The sequence below is a fragment of the Gorilla gorilla genome, chromosome 11 (genome assembly GCF_029281585.2).
Source record: "Gorilla gorilla gorilla isolate KB3781 chromosome 11, NHGRI_mGorGor1-v2.1_pri, whole genome shotgun sequence".
NCBI lineage: Eukaryota > Metazoa > Chordata > Mammalia > Primates > Hominidae > Gorilla > Gorilla gorilla.
Window position 1 is genome coordinate 71,153,139 of NC_073235.2, and position 24,689 is coordinate 71,177,827.

At 39.0% G+C, this 24,689-nt stretch overlaps 1 protein-coding gene across 2 annotated transcripts in view; it reads left to right on the forward strand.

Moving 5' to 3' along the window:
- Positions 1 to 24,689, forward strand: part of CERS6 (ceramide synthase 6) — a 322,839-nt gene that overhangs the window by 215,665 nt on the left and 82,485 nt on the right. For both annotated transcript variants that reach the window (XM_004032744.5, XM_019022614.4), the window contains exon 5: positions 23,327 to 23,377. In XM_004032744.5, the coding sequence (XP_004032792.2) occupies positions 23,327 to 23,377 (51 nt within the window). The remainder of the gene's footprint in view (positions 1 to 23,326; positions 23,378 to 24,689) is intronic.

Below are 24,689 nucleotides of genomic sequence, written 5' to 3' on the forward strand. Positions count from 1 at the left end.
GGTGTGAGCCTCTGTTAATTAAGTATTGGTGTGCTTATCAGTTTTAATGTACTACATCCAAGATAATAGGCTAGACCTTCAAATAGTTCTGTCTAGTATGGGAGGCAGACAGGTAAACAGATATTTAAAGTAAAATGGATACATATTGTGAAAGAAATATGCATGGAGGGACCTTCTGTGAAGCTTGTTTGGGGGAACCTCTGAACAGTCATGTGTGACTTGAGCATAATATTGGTATTTGGTGGGGCCTTGTAGGCAGAGACAGAGATGTTAACAGACAAATCTGAAAAAGTAGGTGGAGGGCAGATCGTAAGTTGTAAATCGATTTCACGTTGAAATCATGATAAGGAGCCCGGGCTTTATTGAGTAATTGGTGTGGAATCATCAGATGTTTTTCAAATGCAGAAGAACAAGTGAACCTGGATTACCAGTGTCTTTTCTAATTTTCTTCTTGACTTTGCATTGTATCCCATAGGTAATCTCAAATGCTCTTCAATGGCAAAACCAAACTCATTCTCTTTCCTAACCCCATTATTCCTACTCTGATTTTCCTCATCTTATCTATGGGTCTCGCCATCTGCAGCAGTCACCCAAGCTAGAGATCTTGGGATCATATTTACCTCCTCTTTATCCATTATTCCATGGTCAACAAGACAGCATGTCCTAAGAAGTCCTTCTGTGAATGGAGCTTTAGTTCATTGCTTGCACTCCACTTCCAACTCAATCTTTTTTTTTTTTTTTTTTTCTGGAGACAGAGTCTCATTCTGTCGCCCAGGCTGGAGTTTAGTGGCATAATCTGTACTCACTGCAGCCTCTGCCTCCTGAGATCAAGCAATTCTCCTGCCTCAGTCTCACGAGTAGCTGGGATTACAGGTACCTGCCACCATGCCCAGCTAATTATTTTTCTTAGTAGAGATGGGGTTTCACCATGTTGGCTAGGCTGGTCCTGAACTCCTGACCTTAGGTCACCCACCTCGGCCTCCCACAGTGCTGGGATTACAGCTGTGAGCCACCGTGCCAGGCTGCAACTCTAATCTTTTATCAATTTAGAAGTATTAAACTATGCTAATTATTATTTAGTATACAGAGCTCAGGTGAATTATTTTACTTTATTTCTTCAGCATATGGGGCTGAAATGTTATTAGATTTTTTTTATATGCTAGAATTATACATATGCATGACTTTTGAGATATTGGGGGAAAATGTCAGTGCATTAGAAATTCACAGGATGGGTACTGTAAACCATTGAAATCTTTATCTGACTTTGTATGTCCCTTGCTGTTCCTCTCTAGTACATTAGTTAGGATTAGGTCTGGAACACATAACAGTCAATCAGTCATAGTGGCTTAAACAAGAAAAAAGTTTATTTCTCATGTTAAAGAAGTCTGAAGTCTGATATGATGGTTCCATTATGTTATTAAGGATATGGGGACTCTGTGTCTTTATGCTCTACCACACTGGTACACAGCTTCTATCTTCCAGATTATTTCCTGGTGCAAGATGGCTGCTGGAACTCCAGCCATCACATCAATGAAACAATTCCCCAAAAGGAGGAAAAGGTAGATAGCTAAAAAGTTGTTATCCAGCTAAGTCATCTCTTGTTAAACAGCCTTTATGGACATTCCACACACCATTTTCACTTCATAGACCAGAACTGAGTCACAGGGCCCTATCTAACTGCAAGAAGGCTGAGAATTGTCATCTTTGCTTTTTCAGGAGACAGTATGTTCAACTTAATGTTGGGGTTCTATAATTATGGAAGAGAAGGGAGAATGATGTTGGTGTAGGCAATTAGAGGAGGAGGACAAGCAGCTCTGCTTAAGATAGATAAAGCCACCCTCTTCATACTGAGCAAAATAAACCTGTTATTACTGGTGTTATTGGGTGTCTCATGTCTCAGATACCCAGGAACTTGTAAGTTAAAAAAAGTAAAAGTGATTCTCATATGACACCTTAGTTGAAAATCATTGCCCTTGTGAATTTATAGCATTTGATCAAATGTTTCCCGGGAATAACAACCACTGCATAAAGTTATATACTCGCAGGTTACTCTGAGACATAAATTAGGAGATTGTCATAAGAACTCATATATCTTAACATACACGACTGTGTCAGAAGAATGTGTTTTATAGGAACAGCAGATTTTCTTCAAAGACCAGAATGATTAGACACACTGGTCAAACATATTGAAGAATTAAGTGTTTATCATATGGGTCTTGGATGTAAAAACAGAGCTTCAGAATCCTGATTATACTATCAGTATAATCCATCGGATTCATTTTTATATTACTTTGTTTGTCTTCTGTTATCAAAACATGTTGCAATTGGGATGATCTAAAGAATAAAATCAATGACATCTATTCCTACAGTGTTTTTACTTTTAAAATTCTTGCTCTTTTTGACTTCATAAAACTTCATGGATAATCACCATGGCTATCTTATAGAGCAGAGAATTGAAATAGAAGATCACACTATTTTTTAAGCTGATATGATGTCAATTTAAATGAAGGAGTAGTTAAGGGGTTCATGCAGAAAAACAATTTGTCTGCATTTTTTCCCTTTCATTTTCCAACTTACCAGAGAATACCAGCCTCCTGAGAAATTTGAATTCTAGTCACATCCCCTTCCCCCACCACCTAGGTCTAATTATCCCCATCCCAGAGCTCTTTCCAGGACCCATGAATTAGCAAAGACTGCACCTAAGGATGCGACTTAGCACTCACAAGGTGACACACAAACTTAGAAATGGAGAAAGCAGTGGTGAACTTTTTGCCAGTTAAAAGGCAAGTTTACCTTTTGTCTTCTCTTATTCATGCCTTCTTTCCTCTGTGTGGATGGCTTATTTACATATAAATGAAGGTAGAAACTAGAAAACGACATAGTCAAAACAGAAAAGTGAAAGTTACAATGATAGTGATTTCCTTCAGGCTTTTGCTCAAAGGTCACTACTTCAGTGATGCCTTCCTGGCTATGCTATCAATATCATCTTCCCTGCACACCCTCTGACATTTCATATGCCCCTTTCCTGCTACCTGCTGTCCTCCTTAGCCTTCATTATATTACAAAATACTGTGTGTTTTTGCTTATTTCTCTTGTTTACTGGCAGTTTCCTCCACTAGAAAATAAGTTTTGTGAGAGCAGTGATTTTCTGTCTGTTTGGTTTTGTTCACTCCTAAATTCCTAGTACCTGTAATGCTGCCTGGCACAGAGCAGGTGCTGGATACATGCTTCCCCCCCCCCCCCCCCCCCCCGCCCCCAGACGGAAGCTTGCTCTGTTGCCGGGCTAGAGTTCAGTGGCACAATCTCAGCTCACCATAACCTCTGCCTCCTGGGTTCAAGCGATTCTCCTGCCTCAGCCTCCCGAGTAGCTGGGACTACAGGTGCATGCCACCACACCTAGCTAATTTTTGTATTTTTTTTCAGTACAGACAGGGTTTCACCATGTTGGCCAGGATGGTCTCCATCTCCTGACCTCATGATCCACCTGCCTCGGCCTCCCAAAATGCTAGGATTACAGGCATGAGCCGCTGGGCCCGGCCACATGCATATTCTTGAATGAGTAAGTGAGAATATTTTAGGGACTTAATTGTCCCAGCGTTCAGTTTGATTATTTTTATACCACTTGTTAAAGTGGCGTCATTTAAATAAATATAATCTGAAGCTTAAGGAAATCCATGGTATAGCTAGTTACATCTTGTTACTATTGGAGCTTGTTATAGATGCCAATTTTCCCTATATTTAGACAGTTTTTGATTACTTCCTGTTTAGACTGTAATTTTCCTCTTCTTGGGTGTCCTCTTAGTTTTTCCAGGCACAAAATTACAGTGAATCGTGAGTCTCATTATAAAACAGTTTGATATTACAATGAGTGGATTTATTTCTATCTTTGGTTAAAATTTGTTTGCTGGCACAGTAGCTACATATAATACAATCCTATTATACTGTTAGGTAAAAGATATCTGTTATTTCTGTTTGCAACTCATGATATATGAAAATGGGGTCATTCTTTCAGGATGTATGTCCTAGACTCAGAAGCTAAATTGATACATTTTCACCCAGCTTATATTATAAAATATATATTTATTGAATTGGTGACTAGTAATATTTAAGCACTCCAAACTGGGCTATTTCTATACAGTCGAAAATATTTTTATGGTGGCAAAACCCCTTCAATTAGAGTATCTTAGAAATGCTAGTTGAAGGTCTAAAATAGCATTGTCATTTAACTCAATGATGCATCTATTAAGTGGAATTACACCTTAGCTTCATTTAAGTTTTCTAGATAATACTTCTCAAAGTTGATGGAACAGTGTGTCATCTCAGCTCAATTACTAAAGTTGTTTCAGTTGGAGTGAGTACAGTGTCATTGTCTCTTGCCTGTTTCCCGTTTAATGGTTGCCTCATGGATACATTCTGAATCATAGCCCTTGGAAGTATAGATTGAAGTTATGAAGTCATTTGTATACCTTGGCCTAAAGGCTGATGGCTCCAGCTTGTTTCAACTTCATGTCCTTTTCCAACATTGCCAGTTTCTATACAGTAATAATCTTGTTTTTCAGTTGTTTGCACAGGCAGGTTCTGAAAAGTATAGTATATATACCTGAAGAATCAGGTATTTGGCAAGTAATAAGTGAAACCCCATGAGAGTATGAGCCTAACTACAAGAATGTAAACATTATTGGGCTAATATTGTAGACATCAGCAAAGTCAGAAGTTTATTAGATGTTGGGGTAAACAAAACAAAAAAGCGTTCCAAAAATACAACAGAAGATAAAGAGAGGCCTAGTTCTACTTAGTGTATTCTACTTCATAGATATAGGTTGGTCAGTGGTAGACTGTGGCTACTTGGCCATCTAGTTTTTGTTTCTAAGTAAATGGAGAAATAACTTGAGATCACATTTTCTATATCATCCTAGTTTCATTAATCACAAAGGCTTTCTGTCTCAGTGTTTTTAAGAGCTCTCTTGATTCATTCAGAGAGAAGCTTTATCTTACATTCAGCAAATCTCTTCTGTATTGCTGGTTCAGCCTCTTGACATAGTTCAATTGCGTTAATCTGTCCTACTTGTATCTTGCAGCTCCTCCCCCAAAAAATGATTACACAATTTTGGAAGATGAGAAGCTGGGAAAACAGCAAAACAAGCTTGATTAAAATCAGAAACTGATTATCAAAGCGTAACTGCCTAGAGATCAATTCCTTCCTTGTAATTAACTGAGCAACTCAAAGGATAATTTCTCTATCCTAAATCAGGGGATAAACAATAAATAAGGATGTGCTGTTTATTTGAAGGACATAGTTTGACCAGTTGTCTTATTAGTATTGAGTAATGATAAACCAAATTAAGATTTCATTCTGAATTCTAATATATGAAAGTAGCTATGAAGAGGGTGGGTATTAATTTCCTAAATTATTATCATCAAATTTTCATCAGTGTTTAATTCAGAAAATTTTATTTTTTAATACCAAACATAATATAAAACTTTAGCCTCACAGATAGAGGACACATTGAGAAGCAATTACTCACTTTATGAGTTTTACTCCAACATTACAAAATTGCACAAAACGAGCTTTTTATTGTCCTGATTACTAATAATGCCCTGATTGTGTTTAATAAAAGTGGCTTAATATTATCAGTGATTCAAAAAGTCTAAATTACACTGGATAAATTGGGTTATTACCAAAAAAAAGGAAAAGGGAGGTCTCCCTGTGATGTCAAGTTTCCATTCGTGGGGTCGGTCAGTACCACGGTCAGCATGACAAACCAGGATTTGTCTTTTGGGAGAAAAAAGGTGGTGGTGAAATTTAGGGCTTGAAGTAATTCTAGAAATTATTTGGTCCAGCCTCTAATTTTATACATGAGCAGCCAGATGGGAGAATTGGCTTACTCAGTGTCACCCAGCTGGCTAATGGCAGACTAAGGCCTGAGAGTGGGGCTCCAGTGTCCTTTCTGGTTTGCTCCTCCCTATTCCCTGCTTTTTCAGTAATTGCAGGGATTGGGAAATTAAGGAACTTTTGTCTCTCTACTCTGGATTCCTCTGCCATTCATACAGGAGGTGTTCACTGCTTAAATAATTTAATGTTACCAGTATTTGGCTGCTTTGCACGTGTCTGAATTTTGTATTTTCCTGTAGCATTCTCAAATAATAACAGCATAACATTTTTTCTTTTAATATATTCACTTACGTAAAATATGTCTTCCATGGCCATATGCGATCATTTCTAGACAGCAGATGACTAGGAGTTTCTCCTAGGATATGAGTTTGGGAAATAGAGAACTGTTAATATGTTTGGAGTCATGATTCATACACTGTGACCTGTTACGTGTGGGTTTTCAGATGTAGTAACCAGGCATAATGACAAGATAACATTTTAAAAAAGCAAGTCAAATTTCATATGCAAGAAAAGTCAAGCCAAGAGTGTCTAATATGTTTTTGAGAGAGAGTTGGCTTTTCAATCTTTTCCTATATAATTGCTTCAAAGTGTCCTCAGGATGATGATTTTTTAAAATAGCTAGACCTTAACTCAACATAAATTCATTTTTAAAAATAGATGACTTGTGAAAATCCTGAAGGTTGATTAAGCTGTATTATCTCAAAGGCCATCCCTTTTCCTCTTCCACAGCTAAGGATTGTCTAATTAAACTTCTGTATTGCTAACCTTAACAAAAAGAGTCTTCCCACACTCAACTTGATTTGACTGGTTTTTGGCTTCTTGATACTAGTTTTGGCTTTTGGCTAGGAAGTTTGAGGGAGGGTGTACATTAATTGGGTATCGGATACTATTGATGTGACATTGCACATTCTGAATATTATTTATTTGGCAAATATATTTGAAGGAACTTACATCTTGAGAATTGGAGTTCTTGCCATATGTACCTTGAATTGGTCAGGATGAATCAGTAATGTAGCAAAGAAACGTAGCGGCACAGTGGCTTAAGGGACAGAGAAGTTCATTTCTGCCTCGTGTCACAGCCCCACTCTGAATGGCCTAGGCCAGCAGAGCAGCTCAGCTCCACATGATATTCAGAGACGGGTTTTTTTCTTTTCTTGATTTGCCATCCTTGGGGCAGTGGTACTCAGACTTTTTGGTATCAGGAACCCTTTACTCTTGTAACAATTATACAGGATCTTAAATAGCTTTTGTTTATGTTATTGATGTTAGCTATTTGTCATATCTATTGGTATTTATTGTATAAACAATTAAAGTTGAGGAATTTACATTACCTTATTTATTTATTTATGTATTTATTTAGAGGCGGAGTCTCGCTGTGTCGCCAGGCTGGAGTGCAGTGGCGTAATTGGCTCACTGCAACCTCCACCTCCTGGGTTCAAGCAATCCCTCTGCCTCACCCTCCCAAGTAGTTGGGACTACAGGCACACACCACCACACCCGGCTAATTTTTTGTATTTTAGTAGAGACGGGGTTTCACCAGGTTGGCTAAAATGGTCTCGATCTCCTGACCTTGTGATCCGCCTGCCTCAGCCTCCCAAAGTGCTGGGGTTACAGGCGTGAGCCACCGCGCCCAGTTTACATGACCTTATTTTAAAATAACAACAATAGGCCGGGCATAGTGACTCATGCCTGTAATCCCAGCACTTTGGGAGGCCGAGGCAGTTAAATCACTTGAGCTCACAAGTTCAAGACCAGACTGGGCAACATGGTGAAACCCTGCCTCTACAAAAAACACAAAAAATTAGCTGGGCATGGTGGCATGCACATGTAGTTCCAGCTACTTGGGGGGCTGAGGCAGGAGGATGGCTTGAGCCCAGGGGGCCGAGGCTGCAGTGAGCCAAGATCATGCCACTGCATTGCAGCCTGGGTGACAGAGCGAGACCCTGTCTCAAAACAAAACAAAAAACAAGGACAACAACAAAAAACAAGGACAACAACAACAACAAAATAATAATAAATGTTTTACATGGTAACATAAATGACATTTGGAAAAAACTATTTTCTTTCTTTTTTTTTTTGAGATGGAGTCTTGCTCTGTTGCCAGGCTGGAGTGCAGTGGTGCGATCTCAGCTCACTGCAACCTCCATCTCCTGGGTTCAAGCGGTTCTCTTGCCTCAGCCTCCCAAGTAGTAGGGAATACAGATGCGAGCCACCATGCCCAGCTAATTTTTGTATTTTTAGTAGAGACAGGGTTTCACCATGTTGGCCAGGATCGTCTCAATCTCTTGACCTTGTGATCTGCCCACCTCGGCCTCCCAAAGTGCTGAGATTACAGGCGTGAGTCACTGCACTCGGCCAAAATAACCATTTTCTAAAACAAAAAATTAGAGATTTTTGCAGTTCTTCTTAATACATGGTTTAGTAGAAGACAGCTGGGTTCTTATTCCTATTTCTACATTCAGTCTGTTGTGATGTGTTGTTTTGGTTGAAGTATGTGAAGAATACCTGGACTTAAAGATATGTAGTTGGGAAAGGTAGATGTATCTTAATGTGTTTTCCAGAAAACTATAAATATTCTTCTTTGATACTATAGCAAAAGCCAACAAGGAGTCTTTTTTTAATGTCAGTGGACTTTTTATACACAGTTAATGTTAACATCTATTAATCTATCTCTTCCTTTGAATGGCTGTTTCACCCATACACGGTTTTTTATCATGCGTTGGTCATTTGGAACTTACTGGTCCAGTGAGGTACAGAGATCTTGCAAGTGTTTACACATGTCATTATGGAATATTAAAAACCCACATTTGTTAATGTTTTTATTGATCCCCTCAGAAAAATTTTTAGCTATTGGGAAGATGTAAGGTTCATAGTGGACTGTACATGTTTTCCAAAATACTAACAATATTAACTTAAAAGCTTGAATTTTATCATTGGCAGCACACACTGTCATTTGATTTTCTTGAAGTGAAAGGCTCTGTTTGTCCATTTTTGAGAAAATGTCTACAAGTACTTAATTCGGAAAAACCACACGTTGTCAGTCATACTTTTGTATCAAAATGGCGCTCTATGAAAAAGTGCCTAGTTCAGCCTGCAACTCAAATGAGAATCACACAAGTTTCTTCCCACTTTTTTGCCCCAGAAGTGCTGCATGTGTACTTCTCATTCCATCATCTGGATGTTTACTCGAGGGTAGAGGTTTAATGAAGTTAATGACTTTTATGCTTCATCAAGGATAGTCATCAGTGAAACTTTTTCCTTCTAATCGCGACTGTCTGCTGGTGAAGAAGACAGTGTCCATGAGTAGAGTTTGGTGCCACTGTCCTGTTTCCTGCTAAGCCTCCGGCAGTTTTACGCACCATTGCTTTGTTTTTTGGGGCTTTTTTCTTTTTTTGGAGATTTTTTTTTTTTAATTATACTGTAAGTTCTGGGATACATGTGCAGAATGTGCAGGTTTGTTACACAGGTATACATGTGCCATGGTCGTTTGCTGCACCCATCAACCCATCATCTACATTAGGTATTTCTCCTGACGCTATCCCTCCCCTTCTCCCCCACCCCCCAAAACAGGCCCTGGTATGTGATGTTCCTCTCCCTGTGGCCATATGTTCTCATTGTTCAACTCCCACTTATGAGTGAGAACATGCAGTCTCTGGTTTTCTGTTCCTGTGTTAGTTTGTTGAGAATGATGGTTTCCAGCTTCATCCATGTCCCTGCAAAGGACATGAACTCACTCTTTTTTATACTGCATAGTATTCCATGGTGTATATGTGCCACATTTTCTTTATCCAGTCTAACATTGATGGGCATTTGGGTTAGCTCCAAGTCTTTGCTATTGTGAATAGTGCTGCGGCAAACATATATGTGCATGTGTCTTCATTTTTTTTATTTTTTATGAGACGGAGTTTCATTCTTGTTGCCCAGGCTGGAGTGCAATGGCGCGATCTTGGCTCACCACAACCTCCACCTCCCAGGTTCAAGTGATTCTCCTACCTCAGCCTCCCGAGTAGCTGAGATTACAGGCATGCACCACCACGCCTGCCTAATTTTCTATTATTAGTAGAGACAGGGTTTCTCTATGTTGGTCAGGCTGGTATCAAACTCCCAACCTCAGGTGTTCTGCCCACCTCGGCCTCCCAAAGTGCTGAGATTACAGGCATGAGCCACCGTGCCCAGCCATGTGTCTTTATAGTGGAATGATTTATAATCTTTTGGGTATATTTACAAGAAAAAAACCAAATAACCCCATCAGAAAGTGGGCGAAGGATATAAACAGACACTTTTCAAAAGAAGACATTTATGCAGCCAACAAACATATGAAAAAATGCTCATCATCACTGGTCGTCAGAGAAATGCTAATCAAAACCACAATGAGATACCATCTCATGCCAGTTAGAATGGCAGTCATTAAAAAGTCAGGAAACAACAGGTGCTGGAGAGGATGTGGAGAAATAGGAACGCTTTTACACTGTTGGTGGGAGTGTAAATTAGTTCAACCATTGTGGAAGTCAGTGTGGCAGCACCATTGCTTTTTTACCATCAGTACAAATATCAACACAGTGACAAAGGCAAACGTCTTACTATTGTTATGAAGAGTTTTGACTTCATACCTTCCTAAATTGGATTCAGGGACCCTCAAAAATCTGCAGATGGCCCTTCGCGAATCGCTGCCTGAGGTACTGTCAGGCCTACTGGAGCTAGATTCCTTCCTCATCTGAGCTCCCACTGGCTGGAAAGGGAAATGTGGAGGAAGCACACCTGCTTCTTACTGCAAGGGGGCTGAGAAGCACTGGCTGGCTAGATCGTCAGACTTCCAGCTGAAAAACCCATTACCTTGGAACAAGGGAAGAACAAGATTTTGGTTTATTGTTTTAAGTCCATTGTTTTATTTTCATGTGTCCTCTACCTTTATAATATGTTTCTTTCCCCCCTGAGTAGTTGTTCAATATAGGAATGAGAAGACCTGTCTGTACACAGTAATTACACTTTTATTGCCAGCTCTCCATTCCTGGTGGGGGTTGGGAGCCTTGAGGAGGTGGCATGGCTCCAGAAGCCCTCGTAAAAATCCCTGGGAGGAACACAAAGGCTCTTTAGACAGACCTTTGTATTAGTCACTAATTGGAAAGACAATATGCATCAACTCCTTGGAATAATTGACGTTTTCATAGGATTAAAAGTAAAGAGATCCTATGATCCAGCAATCCACTACTGGGTATGTATTCAAAGGGAAGGAAATCAGTATGTCAAAGAGATATCTGCACTCCCATGTTTATTGCAGCAACATTCAAAATAGCCAAAATATGGAATTAACCTCAGTGTCCATTGAATGAATGGATAAAGAAAACGTGGCATATATACACAATGGAATATTATTTGGCCATGAAAAAGAATGAAATCCTGTCATTTGTAGAAATATGGACGAACCTGAAGGACATCATGTTAAGCAAAATACACCAAATACAGAATGACAAATACTGTATGATCTTATTCGTGTGGGATCTATTTTAAAAAGTTATCATAGAAGCAGAGATTACAGCAGTAGTTACCAGAGATTGGGAAGGGAGGGTGGGGAGACGTTTGTCAACAAGTGTAAAGTTACAGTTAGATGGGGGGAATAAGTTCTGGGGCTCTATTGCAAAATAGGGCAACTATGCTTAACGGTAGGATATTGTATATTACAAAATAGAAGAGAGGCTTTTGAGTGGTTTCACCACAAAGAAACAATTACATGCATGAGGTGATGGATATATGAACTACCCTAATTTGGTCATTATCCAATATCTACACGTGTTAAAACATCAAATTGTACTCCATAAGTATGTACAATTACAATGTGTCAATTAAAAAATAAAGAGACTGTATGTATATCCAGATGTGTCTATTAGGGGTTGTTAAAATAGAATTCCCCATCTTTTCTCTCTTTCTCATCTGTGGCTTCTACTCATAATCTCTTGCTCTGTGTGACAAAACTGTATCTTAGTCATGAAAAACAGTTTATTTGAAAATATTGTTCAGGGAGATTAGTACCTCGCTCATACACAGATAGGACATGGTTCAGAGAGGCTTGGAATCAGGTCATTGGCCAACGCTGTCAATTCTCTTTATAGTGTTTATGAGGTTTACGATGAGCATCTCATACAGCAATGCCTGAAACTACAAGTGGGACTTATATAGTGCCTGACATCAAGAAAAGGGCCAATAAATATTAGTTTACCCTTTGGTTACTTGCCTCTTTTCACTGATCCACATTGTTCTTATTTATGAGCAATATCCTTTAAGCTGCAGCCTCCTATGTGCTTAGAAGTCTTTTTAAACATTGATGATTGATTAGGAAAATCAATACCAAAGAGCATGAAACTGCAGGGAAACATGATAAGCACTTCTTAAATATTGGAAGTAATTTACGAACTACGGCATTTTCAAAGAGTCTGGAGTTCTGTGGAGAGAAAGACTCACAAATGCTTAAAATCATTTTTGGAGGCAGAAAGCCAGCAAATTGGAGCCTGGAAGATTGGGCAAGAGGCAGAAAGACAGAGGGGTCTGAGTAGTTCCGGCAAGGAGATAGGAATGAATAGAACACAAAGAAGTTGGCCTGGGGAGAGTAGGGGATGCTGGCTGGGAAGAGTGGACTTAGTCGTGCATGGTCACAGTGGTCTGCCAAGCAGGCAGGAGCCTGGAAATCCAGGCACAGGCGTCTCACCTTCTCAGCTGAAAATAGGGAGGACGCATTTGAACTTTTTTCATCTGGAGAATAATGCAAGGAAAGGGATGATAAGGAAAAAGATGATGTTGGAGAAATGACTTGGTCCATGAGCTATAGGGAAGCACAGGTTCTTCCCTCCATCTGGCAGTTCCCTTCCTCCATCTGCTCACTGACTACATTCTGTTTGTCCTCTGTCTATAACTACCCGGCCCCTCCTCATGGAGCCTTCCCCTCCCACCCCACCCTCCAAGGCTGCTGTGATTTGAATGTGTCCCCTCCAGAGTTCAGGTGTTGCCACATGAGATTAAGAGGTGGGACCTGCAAGAAGAGATTAGGCCATGAGAGCTCCTTCCTCCTTAATGGGATTTAGGTCCTTATAAAAGAGGCTTCACACAGCCTTTGGGTAGCTTGCCCTTCAGCATTCTGTCATGTGAGGATGCTGCAAGAAGACCCTCACAAGACCAAATGCCAGTGCCTTGATCTTGGACTAACAGCCTCCAGACCTCTGAGGAATAAATTTCTGCTCTTTACAAGTTAGTCTGTGATATTCTGTTATAGCAGCACAAAGTGGACCGTCTTTTCATGTACTATGTCCTTACCACTTGTGTTTATTCCTGCTGTAGCATGTAATGTAATTGTTTTGGTTACCCAGGAGATGCTAAGTTCCCTGAGAATGGAGAGCTTGTCCATTGCATCTTCATGTCCAGCCTAGTACCTGATGCATGGTAGGCACTCAATTAATACTTGAAACAATGTGTGAATGAGAAGCGTGCAGTAATAGCACAAATAGATTAAGGCCTAGGCAAATGGGTTGATAAGTACTAAGGAAGGGACTGATGGGGATCTTGGAAGGTGAGAGCAAGTTGGGTGGGTGGCAGAATAGTTAATTATCACTCTACTGCGTACAAGGTTTTATTCTCTGTTATTTGCTCATCTTATTTCTCTCATTCTACTTTCTCTTAATTGGGAATTTAGAATTATTAATGATTTGTTTGTACTTGAAATATCACTGTCAACATATAAGCAGCTATATCCTGTGCTAACTATTAGTTTCAAGTTAATTAGAATTATTGAATAATTTGAGGGTGGCAATGTATTATTAACACTATTAATGTTGTTTATAAATATAGAGCAATTTGGGTTTTTTAAAACTATTCTCATTCTTTTATTATTTTTGATATGCAATTTTACATATTTTTGGGGTACGGTGTGATAGTCCAGTACATGTATATAATGCATAAAGATGAAACTAGGGTAGTTAGCCATCTATCACCTCAGACATGTATTATTTATTTGTGTTGGGAGCATTCAAAACCCACTCTTCCAGCTAATTGAAAATACACAATAAATTGTTGTTAGTTATAGGTGCCTGAGAGTGCTGTAGAGTACTAGGACTGTTCTTCCTTTCTAGCTATATTTTGTATCCACTAACCAGCTTCTGGCTAACCACCTCCCCTTACCCTGCCCATCCCCTAGTAACCACTATTCTACACTCTACTTCTATGAGATCAGCTTTTTTAGCTTCTACGTATGAGTGAGAACCTGAGGTACTTGTCTTTCGGTGCCTGGCTTATTTCACTTAAAAGTAATATCCTCCAAACTCATTCATATTGCTACAAATGGCAGGATTTCATTCCTTTATATGACTGAATAGTATTTCATTGTGTATACATACCATTTTTAAAATCTGTTCATCTGTTGATTCCGTATCTTGGCTATTGTGAATAGTGCTACAGTAAACATGGGAATGCAGATATCTCTTTGACATACTGATTTTCTCTCCTTTGGATATATAACCGGTAGTTGGGTTGCTGGATCATATGGTAGTTCTATTTTTAGTTTGCCAGTGTGTTTTTTGAAATAAGACCTGTTAAAACTACATAAACTTGACTTTTTATTATCCAGATAAGACTTGTTCATTGCAGAAAAATTACAGCTATGACAATATGTAATTTAATAGTTAATATATGAACATAAGAAAAAATAAAAATCCCCTGAAATAATTATTACTCAGAGATTACCACTAAGCAATTTTGGGTAAATATATTGCCAGGCATTTTTAGTGTGTGTGTCTAAATATATATCTACTTTAAACGTAAAGTACACTGTATACTTTCTTGTAACCAGATCTTAACTTAAAATATGAATGTGCCTGTTAACATTTCCGTAGCTCATCTGGTTTTAGCATAGCGGTAGTGAGCAGTTGCATGCACCCTTGACAGTATGCCGCATGACATACAAGCTGGGCCATATTTCTGCTCTTTCTCCAGAGCTGCAGAGGTCATCTAGACACAGGAAGACACAACCTAGAAAAATGGGGGAGTTAATACTACAACTCTCACAATGGGGGGTGGGAGTTGGTGGATAAATGCTGCGGCATCCCTGTCCTGTGTTGAGACAGTTACAAGATCCATGCTATGTGGTTCTGCAGGGGCTCCCCATGCAGTTGCCTGCAGCAGTAACCAGCTCATTCCTGAAAATTGTATTGGTTTTTCTCCTTTGTCTATCTTACTTTCTCCAAAGCAGCTTACATCCGGGTCTTTATCTCAGTGACTCTTTCTAGAGAATCCCAAATTAAGAAAACGTCAACCCTGTATTATTGAACAATCCGATTTATCTTAATTTTTGTTATAAAAAGAATTATAATGGATATCGATGTATAAATTCCTCTACATATGGGTCTAGTTAATTATTTTTAAATAATAAATGCTAAGTCAAGGATATGTTTTTAATTTTTATTGTAAATAGAATTATAATAGATATCTATGTATCAATACCTTTATATATGGGTCTAGTTAATTTTTTACAATAAATGCTGGGTCAAAGATATGTACATTTTAAAGACTCTTGATATATGTTACCAAATTACCCTTTAGAAAGGTTATTCCAGTTTGCAGAGTATTGGTTTTCCTGTAAGTATATAAGTGACCTTTGGGTATGAACCTTTTTAAATATTTGTCAGACTCTCAGATAAAAAATTCTGTCTAGCTTTAATCTGTGATTTTTACATGTGCTTTTGGTCACATATTTTTGTTTGATGTGTTGCCTGTTTGTATCTTCTTCCCATTTTTCTCATTGGATATTTAAATGTTTTAATCACTTTTTATGAGCTCTTTACATATTAGAAATAGTAATCCTTTGTCTGTTGTCAATCATTTCTCTAAAATGTTTTTTTGACTAATTTTGTGCTTCTTAATAGCCACTGTCACTGGCTTCATTGTCAGATTCTACATTGGCCTGCACATCTCTCTCCCCGTGTGTTGACATTCTCACCGTTTCCCTCCCTCTAGGTCTTTCTACCTCTTTTTCATTCATCTTTTCTTTTCTATACCTGGTCTCTTTCTCCCTAATTCCTGTTCTAAACATGGAATTGATTGGTCTCTTTTACTTTGCAGTGATTCTTGCTGGGTGTAGAGGAGAGTCCACATCAGAACAAATGGGAGAGGTGGTCTTTCAAGCGCCATATCCCCAGACTCTTGAGAATCACAGCGTTCTTACCCTGAGCTGTAGTGTGCATAGTGTACCACGGTGACTGTTAGATGTGTGTGGAGACCCTCAGCTGAAAAGAGGCAGAAGTTGAGAACTATTGGCTGAAAGGCTTAAGAAGCCATGGAAATGCCACTCACATTTTCCATCTGCTTGTTTCTATGATAGAACCCTCTTGGAAATCCTGTGACCTGAGTGCCCATCTCCAAAAAACTCTTTCTACCTATATATACTTCACAGATCTGAAAGTTACTTACTAAATTGATTGCAGAATGTGGTAAAGGCACATGCTAGACCAGGTCTAGAGGACTAGCATCCTTTTTAAAGCCTGATCAATATGAAGGACTCTTTATGTAATGAATGCCAGGGGGTCAAGTCCAAATTACATTTCCACATCAGGAGAACTTTCAAGGCTAATGCAGATGCCACAGGCCTCTAGGGAGGGGTTACTGCTGTGCTTGGTAGATTTATAGTCACATGTCTACTGTCCCAGGAAAGGAGGAAAGGGCACCTCTTGCATTCTGGGAGTGCTCTCGGCTGCTCACCACTAATCAGGAGTTTCTTCAGGCTGAGAGACTTCTGGCTTCATTCTTTTCATCCCAAACACAATTTATTTATATCTTTGTAAAGTCACAAAATATGAAATATTTCTTTGTCTTCTAAGTTATTTTATAATGTGTATCCAATTAAAATTGTAGATTATCATCTCAAATTGATTTGATTTACATTCATTTAAATTAATAACACACTTTCTTAAAAGAATCTTCAATATTTAGGTAACAAATTAATATAGATATTGAACATTGAAAATTACACATGAAAAGAGAAATAAGCAAAGATGTTGAGAGGCAATCACAGATCACACTTGCTATGACTGAGCTTTAGAATTAGATCTCAGCTTCTCAAAACCAGGGTGGAAAAGTATTAATAACAATGGGGAAACATAATTATCACTTGGCACAAAGAAACAGGCTAAGCATTAACAGAAAGGAAGTATTTCCTCCTGCCTTGGACTAAATTTGAAGCAAAAATGTCCTGTGGAACTTAGACATTGGACTTAGGGTAAACGTTTCCAGTATAAATTCATGGAAGCATTTTTCTTATGTTTTTTTCTTAGAGTAAATCCTCAATGTAAGCAAAAGGCATAAGGTTTAAATATAACTCAGTGAGTGTTTTCTCAGAGTAGTTTTAGTGAAAGTAGTGTCAAAGTAGTTTAAGAATCTAGGTTTTTGGTATTTTTAAACATAATCCAACTACATAGAGAACACATGTCTGTTAGACTATATTCCTTGACTGCTAGTTGCATCAGCTGGGCTTTGTGAAAGCTAGGTAAGAGTTTTCACGGAAATAGCAAAAGATGAAATTTGCCTCAAGATGCTGATTTCGAGTAAATGCCCACACACCTTTTACATCTTTGATGAGGCAACAAAATGTTTTTAATATGTTTTATGATTCTTGTTCTTTTCTTAAATCAAAATAGTTATTAATTCAAAGAAACTACTGTTTATTCAGCTGCAGATACCTACTGGTTCTTGGAGGGGAAAAAAGCACATGTATGTATGTATGTGATTTATGTTTCTATTTAACCATTGACCACTTGCCTGGTTAATCAGATATCCTTTTCTCTGGTCCTTGCTTCAAAATCGCTATCTCTTTAGGCTTGCACTAACATGATAATTGCAGATGGTAAAGTATCAGACCTTATCTGTTTTTCTGACTTCTGTTCACAATGAAACCTCTGTAATGCAGCCAATAAAAGAAGATACTGGATGAAAGAGCAGATTTACTGACACTTAAAGATGCTTCTTTACCCTTCTCTTAAAAAAAAAACATAGAATAAATTGCACTCGATTCTTATGTGTATGGTCAAAATGTCGATGAAGGCTTGACCTGCACCAGCACTTCTGGCTCCTATCCTGGTGCCAGGATCAGGTTTGCTCAGGGTAAGAACAGCCACAGATGCCTCCCAAGGGAATGTTATTGATGGATATGCTTGCTGCTGAGTTATGTCTCAATTGATGCCTCTGGGAGAAGAGGCACATAAGCTAATGAAAAATCCCATTATACATTGTGGCTTAGATTGAGAGAGTTGGAGGTAATTTCTCATCCACTGTGATATATCCTGTCTTAGTCTTCTTCAGACATTTTATAAGTCTTCTTAAATTGAAATTAGTTGACGTGTCATTTAATAGCTAGTAAGCACCATTTATGAGGAGTTCTCTTATGATGCTATGTTAGTCAGCTCAGACTGCTGTAACAAAATACCGCATACTAGATGGCTTGAGCAACGGAAATTTCTCATCGTTCTAGAGGCTGGAAGTTGCAGATAAGGTCTGGTAAGGACTGGCGTCTAGTGAGGGCACTCTTCCGAGTATGCAGAGAGCAACCTTCTCACTGCGGTCTTCACTTGGTCTTCCCTCTGAGCACGCGCATGGAGGGGGAGAAATCTCTCTCTTTCTCTTCCTCTCATTGTAACGCCACCAACCCTATTGGTTTAAGACTCTAACCTTATGACCTCTTTTTATGTTAATTACCTTCCAAAGGCCTTATCTTCAAATACAGTCATGTTAGTGATTAGGGCAGATGCAAAAAATAAATAAATGAATAAATAAAAAGACGCAATTTCTGTTAACCAAGGCAAAAAAAAAAAAAAATTAAGGAAGGAAGCCTAAGGGATCTTGTCAGTGAGATAACCATTGAGTTATGTAATAGTAAGAAGAACTGGTTACCCATCTGGACCTGTGGATTGTTCTGTAGATTACAGGATTTGGAGGTCCTTTCTAAACCTAAAATTCAGTGTTTCTAGGTAATAGCTCATTTGGGGGAATCTATTCCAAATGCTTGTGATGTTTTTCTTTCATTACTCTTTCTTCCTCACCCAGAGTACCCAGCGGAAGGCACAGTGGAAGAGCCCAGCTGGCCTAGGTTTGATTTCCACTTTCTCTACTTATCAGCTGCGTAGCCTTTAATTAATTACAGTTCCTCTCTGAGACTGTCTACAAAATAATTGATACTTACCTTGATGCATGTATTAATATTAGAATACAGGCTATGCTACTGTATATAAAAGTAAAGCAAAACACACTAGCTTAGATATGAGAGAAATGATAGGAATTTATTTATCTCATACATGCAATCCAGAGGGAAGCAGATCAGGGCTGGTGGGAGACTTCTGATACCAGACTCCATAGAAACTTCCATTTCAGGGCCAGTGGTGACTGCTTCAGTTTTCATTATCTCCCTTCAATAGGAATGGAGAAAGGGTGAGAGGAACTCATACACTGACCTTTTAGGGGCACCATCCCCAAGTGACACACACAAACTTTGCTTCCACCAGAGCTTCCCACCAGAATTGTACTAGCCAAGGAGGCTGGATGAGAAGCTTATCTTTAGCTATTGCTTTACTAGCAGTGGTTCTTCTGCTTCAAATGATTCTCGCAAAGATTAGAAATAATTCATTAATTCATTTATCTATATTGAATTGTGAGATATCTTAACAAAGTATTTAGCAAGGTGCCTGATACATGGTAAATACCAAAAAGATGGAATCAGCCTTCTTGCTTTTCCCTAGTACCTTACTACTTGCAAAGTGTGGTCCATGGCCTAATAGCATGAGCATCAACTGGGAGCTTTAGAGATGCAGAATTTCATCCCCAAGCCCAGACCTCAGCCTGCATTTTAACAGTTGGTGAAGCTCTGAGCTGGCATGTTCTTTTATAAATCTTTAATGGTGTCTGCTGGCCTCTGCTGGTGACGTTATCTTGATTGCTTACAATGTTGTTGTCAGAATTAAATGAGATGACACGTGTAAAATACTTTAAATCTGTGAAATGTTTCATAACATGATTTAAGTGTACATGTGTGAGAAGGAATAATGTGAATCATAGGTTATAAGAACAACATTTATTTTCTGAGACAGGGTCTCACTCTGTTGCTCAGGCTGGAATGCCTGGCACAATCATGGCTTATTGCAGCCTTGGCCCCCACCAGGCTCAAGCAATCTTCCTACCTCAGCCTCCTGAGTAGCTGGGACTATAGGCACATGCCACCGTGCCTAGCTAATTTTCACATTATTTGTAGAGATGAGGTCCCACTGTGTTGCCCAGGCCAGTCTTGAGCTCCTGGGCTCGAGCAGTTCTCCCACCTCATCTTCCCAAAGTGTTGGAATTGCAGATGTGAGCCACAATGACTGACCCAAAATTTGGTTTCAGATTTTCCAACCTTGATAAACTTCCTTGATGCTGTAACGTCATGTGAAAAAGGCATTCTGTTTCTGGAGAATGTGCTTGAATTGCCATGCAACCTCCTAGGTACAGAGCTTTTATTATTAGTTAGGGAGATGCTAGGCCTAACTTTCTAAATTGAGGGGTTTTAGTGTATTTTTAATCACCATTCCTCTACGATGTCTAAATATTTCATCTTTTTAAGTTCTTAATTACATTACTGTCCTATAATTTGTGTGATAGAATATATGGATTTTGACATCAAATGAATGTGGAAATGATTCTAAAAAACTGGAAAATTTTTATCAATGGAGGCAGGAGAATCATTTGAACACAGGAGGCAGAGGTCGCGCCACTATACTCCAGCCTGGCGACAGAGTGAGACTCTGTCTCAAAAAAAAAAAAAAAAAGAAGAAGTTATGCCCCCAAATTATAAACAGCCAATCCAGATTCATACACCAGTGTTGAGCTATAAGAAATCAGGAGAATCAACTCATGGACTTTGGTTTTCTTATCTATAAATTGGGAAAGATATTTGTTCTGCTGTCTCACAGTGTTTGGGGGGTATAACTTAATTTAAGATCCTAGAAAAATGTACTGTGCGTATATGGAAGGTGATATTAATACCTGACGTTGTCAGAGTGAGGGGTATATGTGAACATGCATTCTGTATGAAAGAATATATTCCTAAATGATTGGCCAGAAAACTTGTGAGCTGAACTTGGGCCCTGGTAGCTTCATCAGATTCATGGTATCCAGGTCTGCGCCCCTGCCTCCGGTGCACAGGAGCCCAAAAAGAGGCAGACACTTACACGCTGTTTCTGCAGTTCAGTCAGGCATCGGGCATGCAATGAAAGCAGATCTAGGGGATGCACATCTGATGCACACAGAGAAAAGCCTGGGTTTTAGAAGACTAATCAGCCAAGAAGCTCACAAAGGAAGGGAAGTTCTGAACGACGGATTTTTCTGCATCATTTAGAGTTATACCTTGCCCTCCTGCCTGTCACTGGAAGGGATGGGCACAGTGGCAGAGATGACTGCTGCATCCTTAGGGGCAAGCACACACATGCCCAATGGTCTTGGGACTGATAAATTTAGATGAACATGAGGCCTTGCATTTCCATTCTGTATTCCTTTTCATTAGCATTCAGTAGATGAGTGCTGAACTGTGAACTTGGAAGTCTGTGGTGCGAGGATAAACATGCATATGACTTAACTTTCCTTCAAGGACTTTCAATTGAGGAGATAATCAACTTTATCAGAGAGAACGACAATAACTAACATTTGTACTTTAAAATAGATGTTGCTGTGTTGTACCCACATTTTTAAAAACCTGCATATATATGGGTATTTAAAAGTAAATTGATCTGTATCATGTTTATATTACATAGGAACAAAAGACCAAAAATGGGCTATACATCAAAATGTTAATGGTGATGAAAATTTAAATTATTTTTATTTTTTATTCTTTATTTTTTACATCTTCCTCAATGGACACATATTGCTGACTTAACTGTAAAAACACAGGAAGCCTCCCAAGTAGTTTTATGCACACTCTCTCATTTGATCTTCACAATCACTCTGTGAGGTCAATAATGAACATTGATGTTATAGTTGAGAGAAATGGAGGAGACAGACAACTCAGACACTGAGGAAGTTAAGTGCAGTGAAATTACATGATACAGACAGTGTTGAACAGGGAGCAAAAGGCAAAATCAGGAGCCTAGTTAAGATCTCGGAAAGAAAATGAATAGTGCTTGAATGAAAGGGAAATGTAAAGATTCTGGAACATAGTTAGGTTTAGGGCAGTGCATGGCTTTGTACAGGAATCTGACTCCCTACCTTGAGATTGGGTTTAGTTTGATCAGACTCAGAGACAGGGTGCACAGTGGTTATGTTTGGGTTTGGGACCAAAGAGTCTGAGTTTGATTTTCAACTTTGGCACTGCCTAGCTATTGAACCTAGGTAGTTATTCACAGACTCGGGGCCTCCATTTACCTATCTATAAAATAAGAAAAATACTAGTAGCTACTATAAGGATTAAATGAGTTAATATGTGTAGGAGCCTTTAAAAGTATATAGGACATAAGGAGGACTCAGCAGATATTAGCCACCTGAAGCTAATTGTCCTCATTCCTATGATACAGGGCTGATGAAGATGTTGGCAGATTAATCTTAAGAAACATATAGATGTATATCAAATGTATATAGATGTATATCAGAAAGTGCTGACAGCTGTGGATAAGGGATGCAAAAGAATTATAACATTAATACTTCTTTTGAAATTATTTTGAAACTATGAGAAAGTTTGTGCTGTCTTATTGGATAATTCGGCTGTCTGTTTGAATTCATACCAACCCCTCCCTGATTATTACAAATGTTTGGAATCTGTGTGTACACTTAGATTTTCCTAATCATACTGTGTCATAAGGCAAGTAATTGCCCTCAAATTAAGAATGATTTTTTTGTCATAAAAAGACGTGGATCACAGGTCAGGAGTTGGCATGTGCTGTGAGGGTTAGTCTTAAGTGTCCTTCTTAAGAAGTATACCTGCATGTCACTGAACCCTGGTCAAGGCATGAATAATGTCGCTTGGTAAACATTGAGTCTGAGGAGTTTCAGGGCGGTTTATACTAACTGTCATCAATGTTTATAGATAAGAGTGAGATGGAGGATTTATATCTGGTTTCTGTGAGACCCCTGCAGGGCCCTGCTGTTGAGGCTGGTTATGTAGCAGGAATATGTCTAAGTGACCAGCAAAATAGAAAAAACACCAGCTAGAACTGCATCCCAAAAGCAGCCTAAAATACTACCAGTTGAGTTTAACTTACCAAGAGAGAATATATTGTATGATACTAGTTGCTTTAATATCCTATGCCTAGCTGTTTTAAAGTTTGTCAATTCTCACACAGGTAAATTATTGAAATCCAAAAATATTAGGGCAAGAGCCTGTTGTAAACCTTTTTTATCCTCTTATCCATGTTCTAAAATATGTAAACTTTTTTTTGTCATTTTTTTCAGACCCCCTGGTTGTGGAATACGAGGCATTGCTGGTACAACTACCCCTATCAGGTAAGGAGGCATTATCGTCTGGGTTTTTACACACATTAAGTATCTACCTTCGGTCAATTTCATGGTCTCAGGCAGGCCCCAACAGGTTGGACAACCACCTTCATTTTTGGCCCCACTCCTGCTGATCAGTGCTGGACATGATCTAGTGAGGATAGTAATTTTTGCATTATTCTTAGTGAAGTTCAGAATCAAGGCCTGATTGCCCTAGCAGATGGAGTCAGCTTGGAAAGTACATTTACAAGGGAATAGGATCAATTAGTTCAACTGGTGGAAAATTCCTGCTCCTAACAGCTGATCTGCTTCTAATCACTGAGGTAAGTCTGGAATCCTGTTGACATAGTGCAGACCTGCCTCAACAGCAAGTGGGAAAGATCAAGTGTGAGGCTAGAGCAGGTACACTGAGTTCAGTTCACTTTGTGACCTAGAAGCAGCCTCCAAATATGTAAATCAAGCACCATTTCCTTGAGTGCAGAAAAATGGGCTTGTACTATGACATGTGGAAGGATTATTTCTGCAACTAAAAACAGCATCATTGAAAGTGAGATTAAAATCATATCCCAGAAAGGAAGCATTTTAGATCTCTGCCCACTGGCATACCTTTGCATCTTTCCATGAATTCAGTGATATAAGCATGTGTTGTTGGGATCCCCAGATCCGTTTAAAAAGCTGGGACTTGTCTGAAAGTTTCTAGCTGGGAAATTTCTATAACTCCATGTTCAGTTGGGATATATTATGTAAGAGAAGCAAATGCAGCTAGGTATTTTGTGACAGAATGAGGAGACATATTAAACATTATAATAAGCAACTTCAGGTTTTTTGTTTGGGGTTTCTTTGGGTTGTCTGTTGAGGTGTTTGGTCTTTGGGGCGTGCACAGTCCTATGGGGAGCAGGCTTGCCCTGTGTCTTCTTTGTTACACCTAGCGTCATGGCAGAGGGTGGGGACTGGCACTGGATACTCCTTGAGCTAGTTCAATGTTAAGGACACATTGAAATGGAATTCCAGTTGGCATTTTCATCTCTTACGAGTGGTTTATTCACATTAGAAAACACTATAAATAAGCAATAGAACATGGCAAGAGAGCTGAGCATTCAGAGGATATTTGATAGAGACTAAAGCAATGTTGACACCAATAGCTTATTTTACACAATTGTAATCCTCAGGCCCAACTGCTGTTTACCGTACTTGGAACATTGTCACATAAGGCTCTTTGTGTCCTGTAATGGTATAGTGAGTAGCAAAATCCATGTATGTCTACATTTTTGTTTATGAAAGTACACACAAGTGCCAAATGAAATGTAATACCTACTCTTCT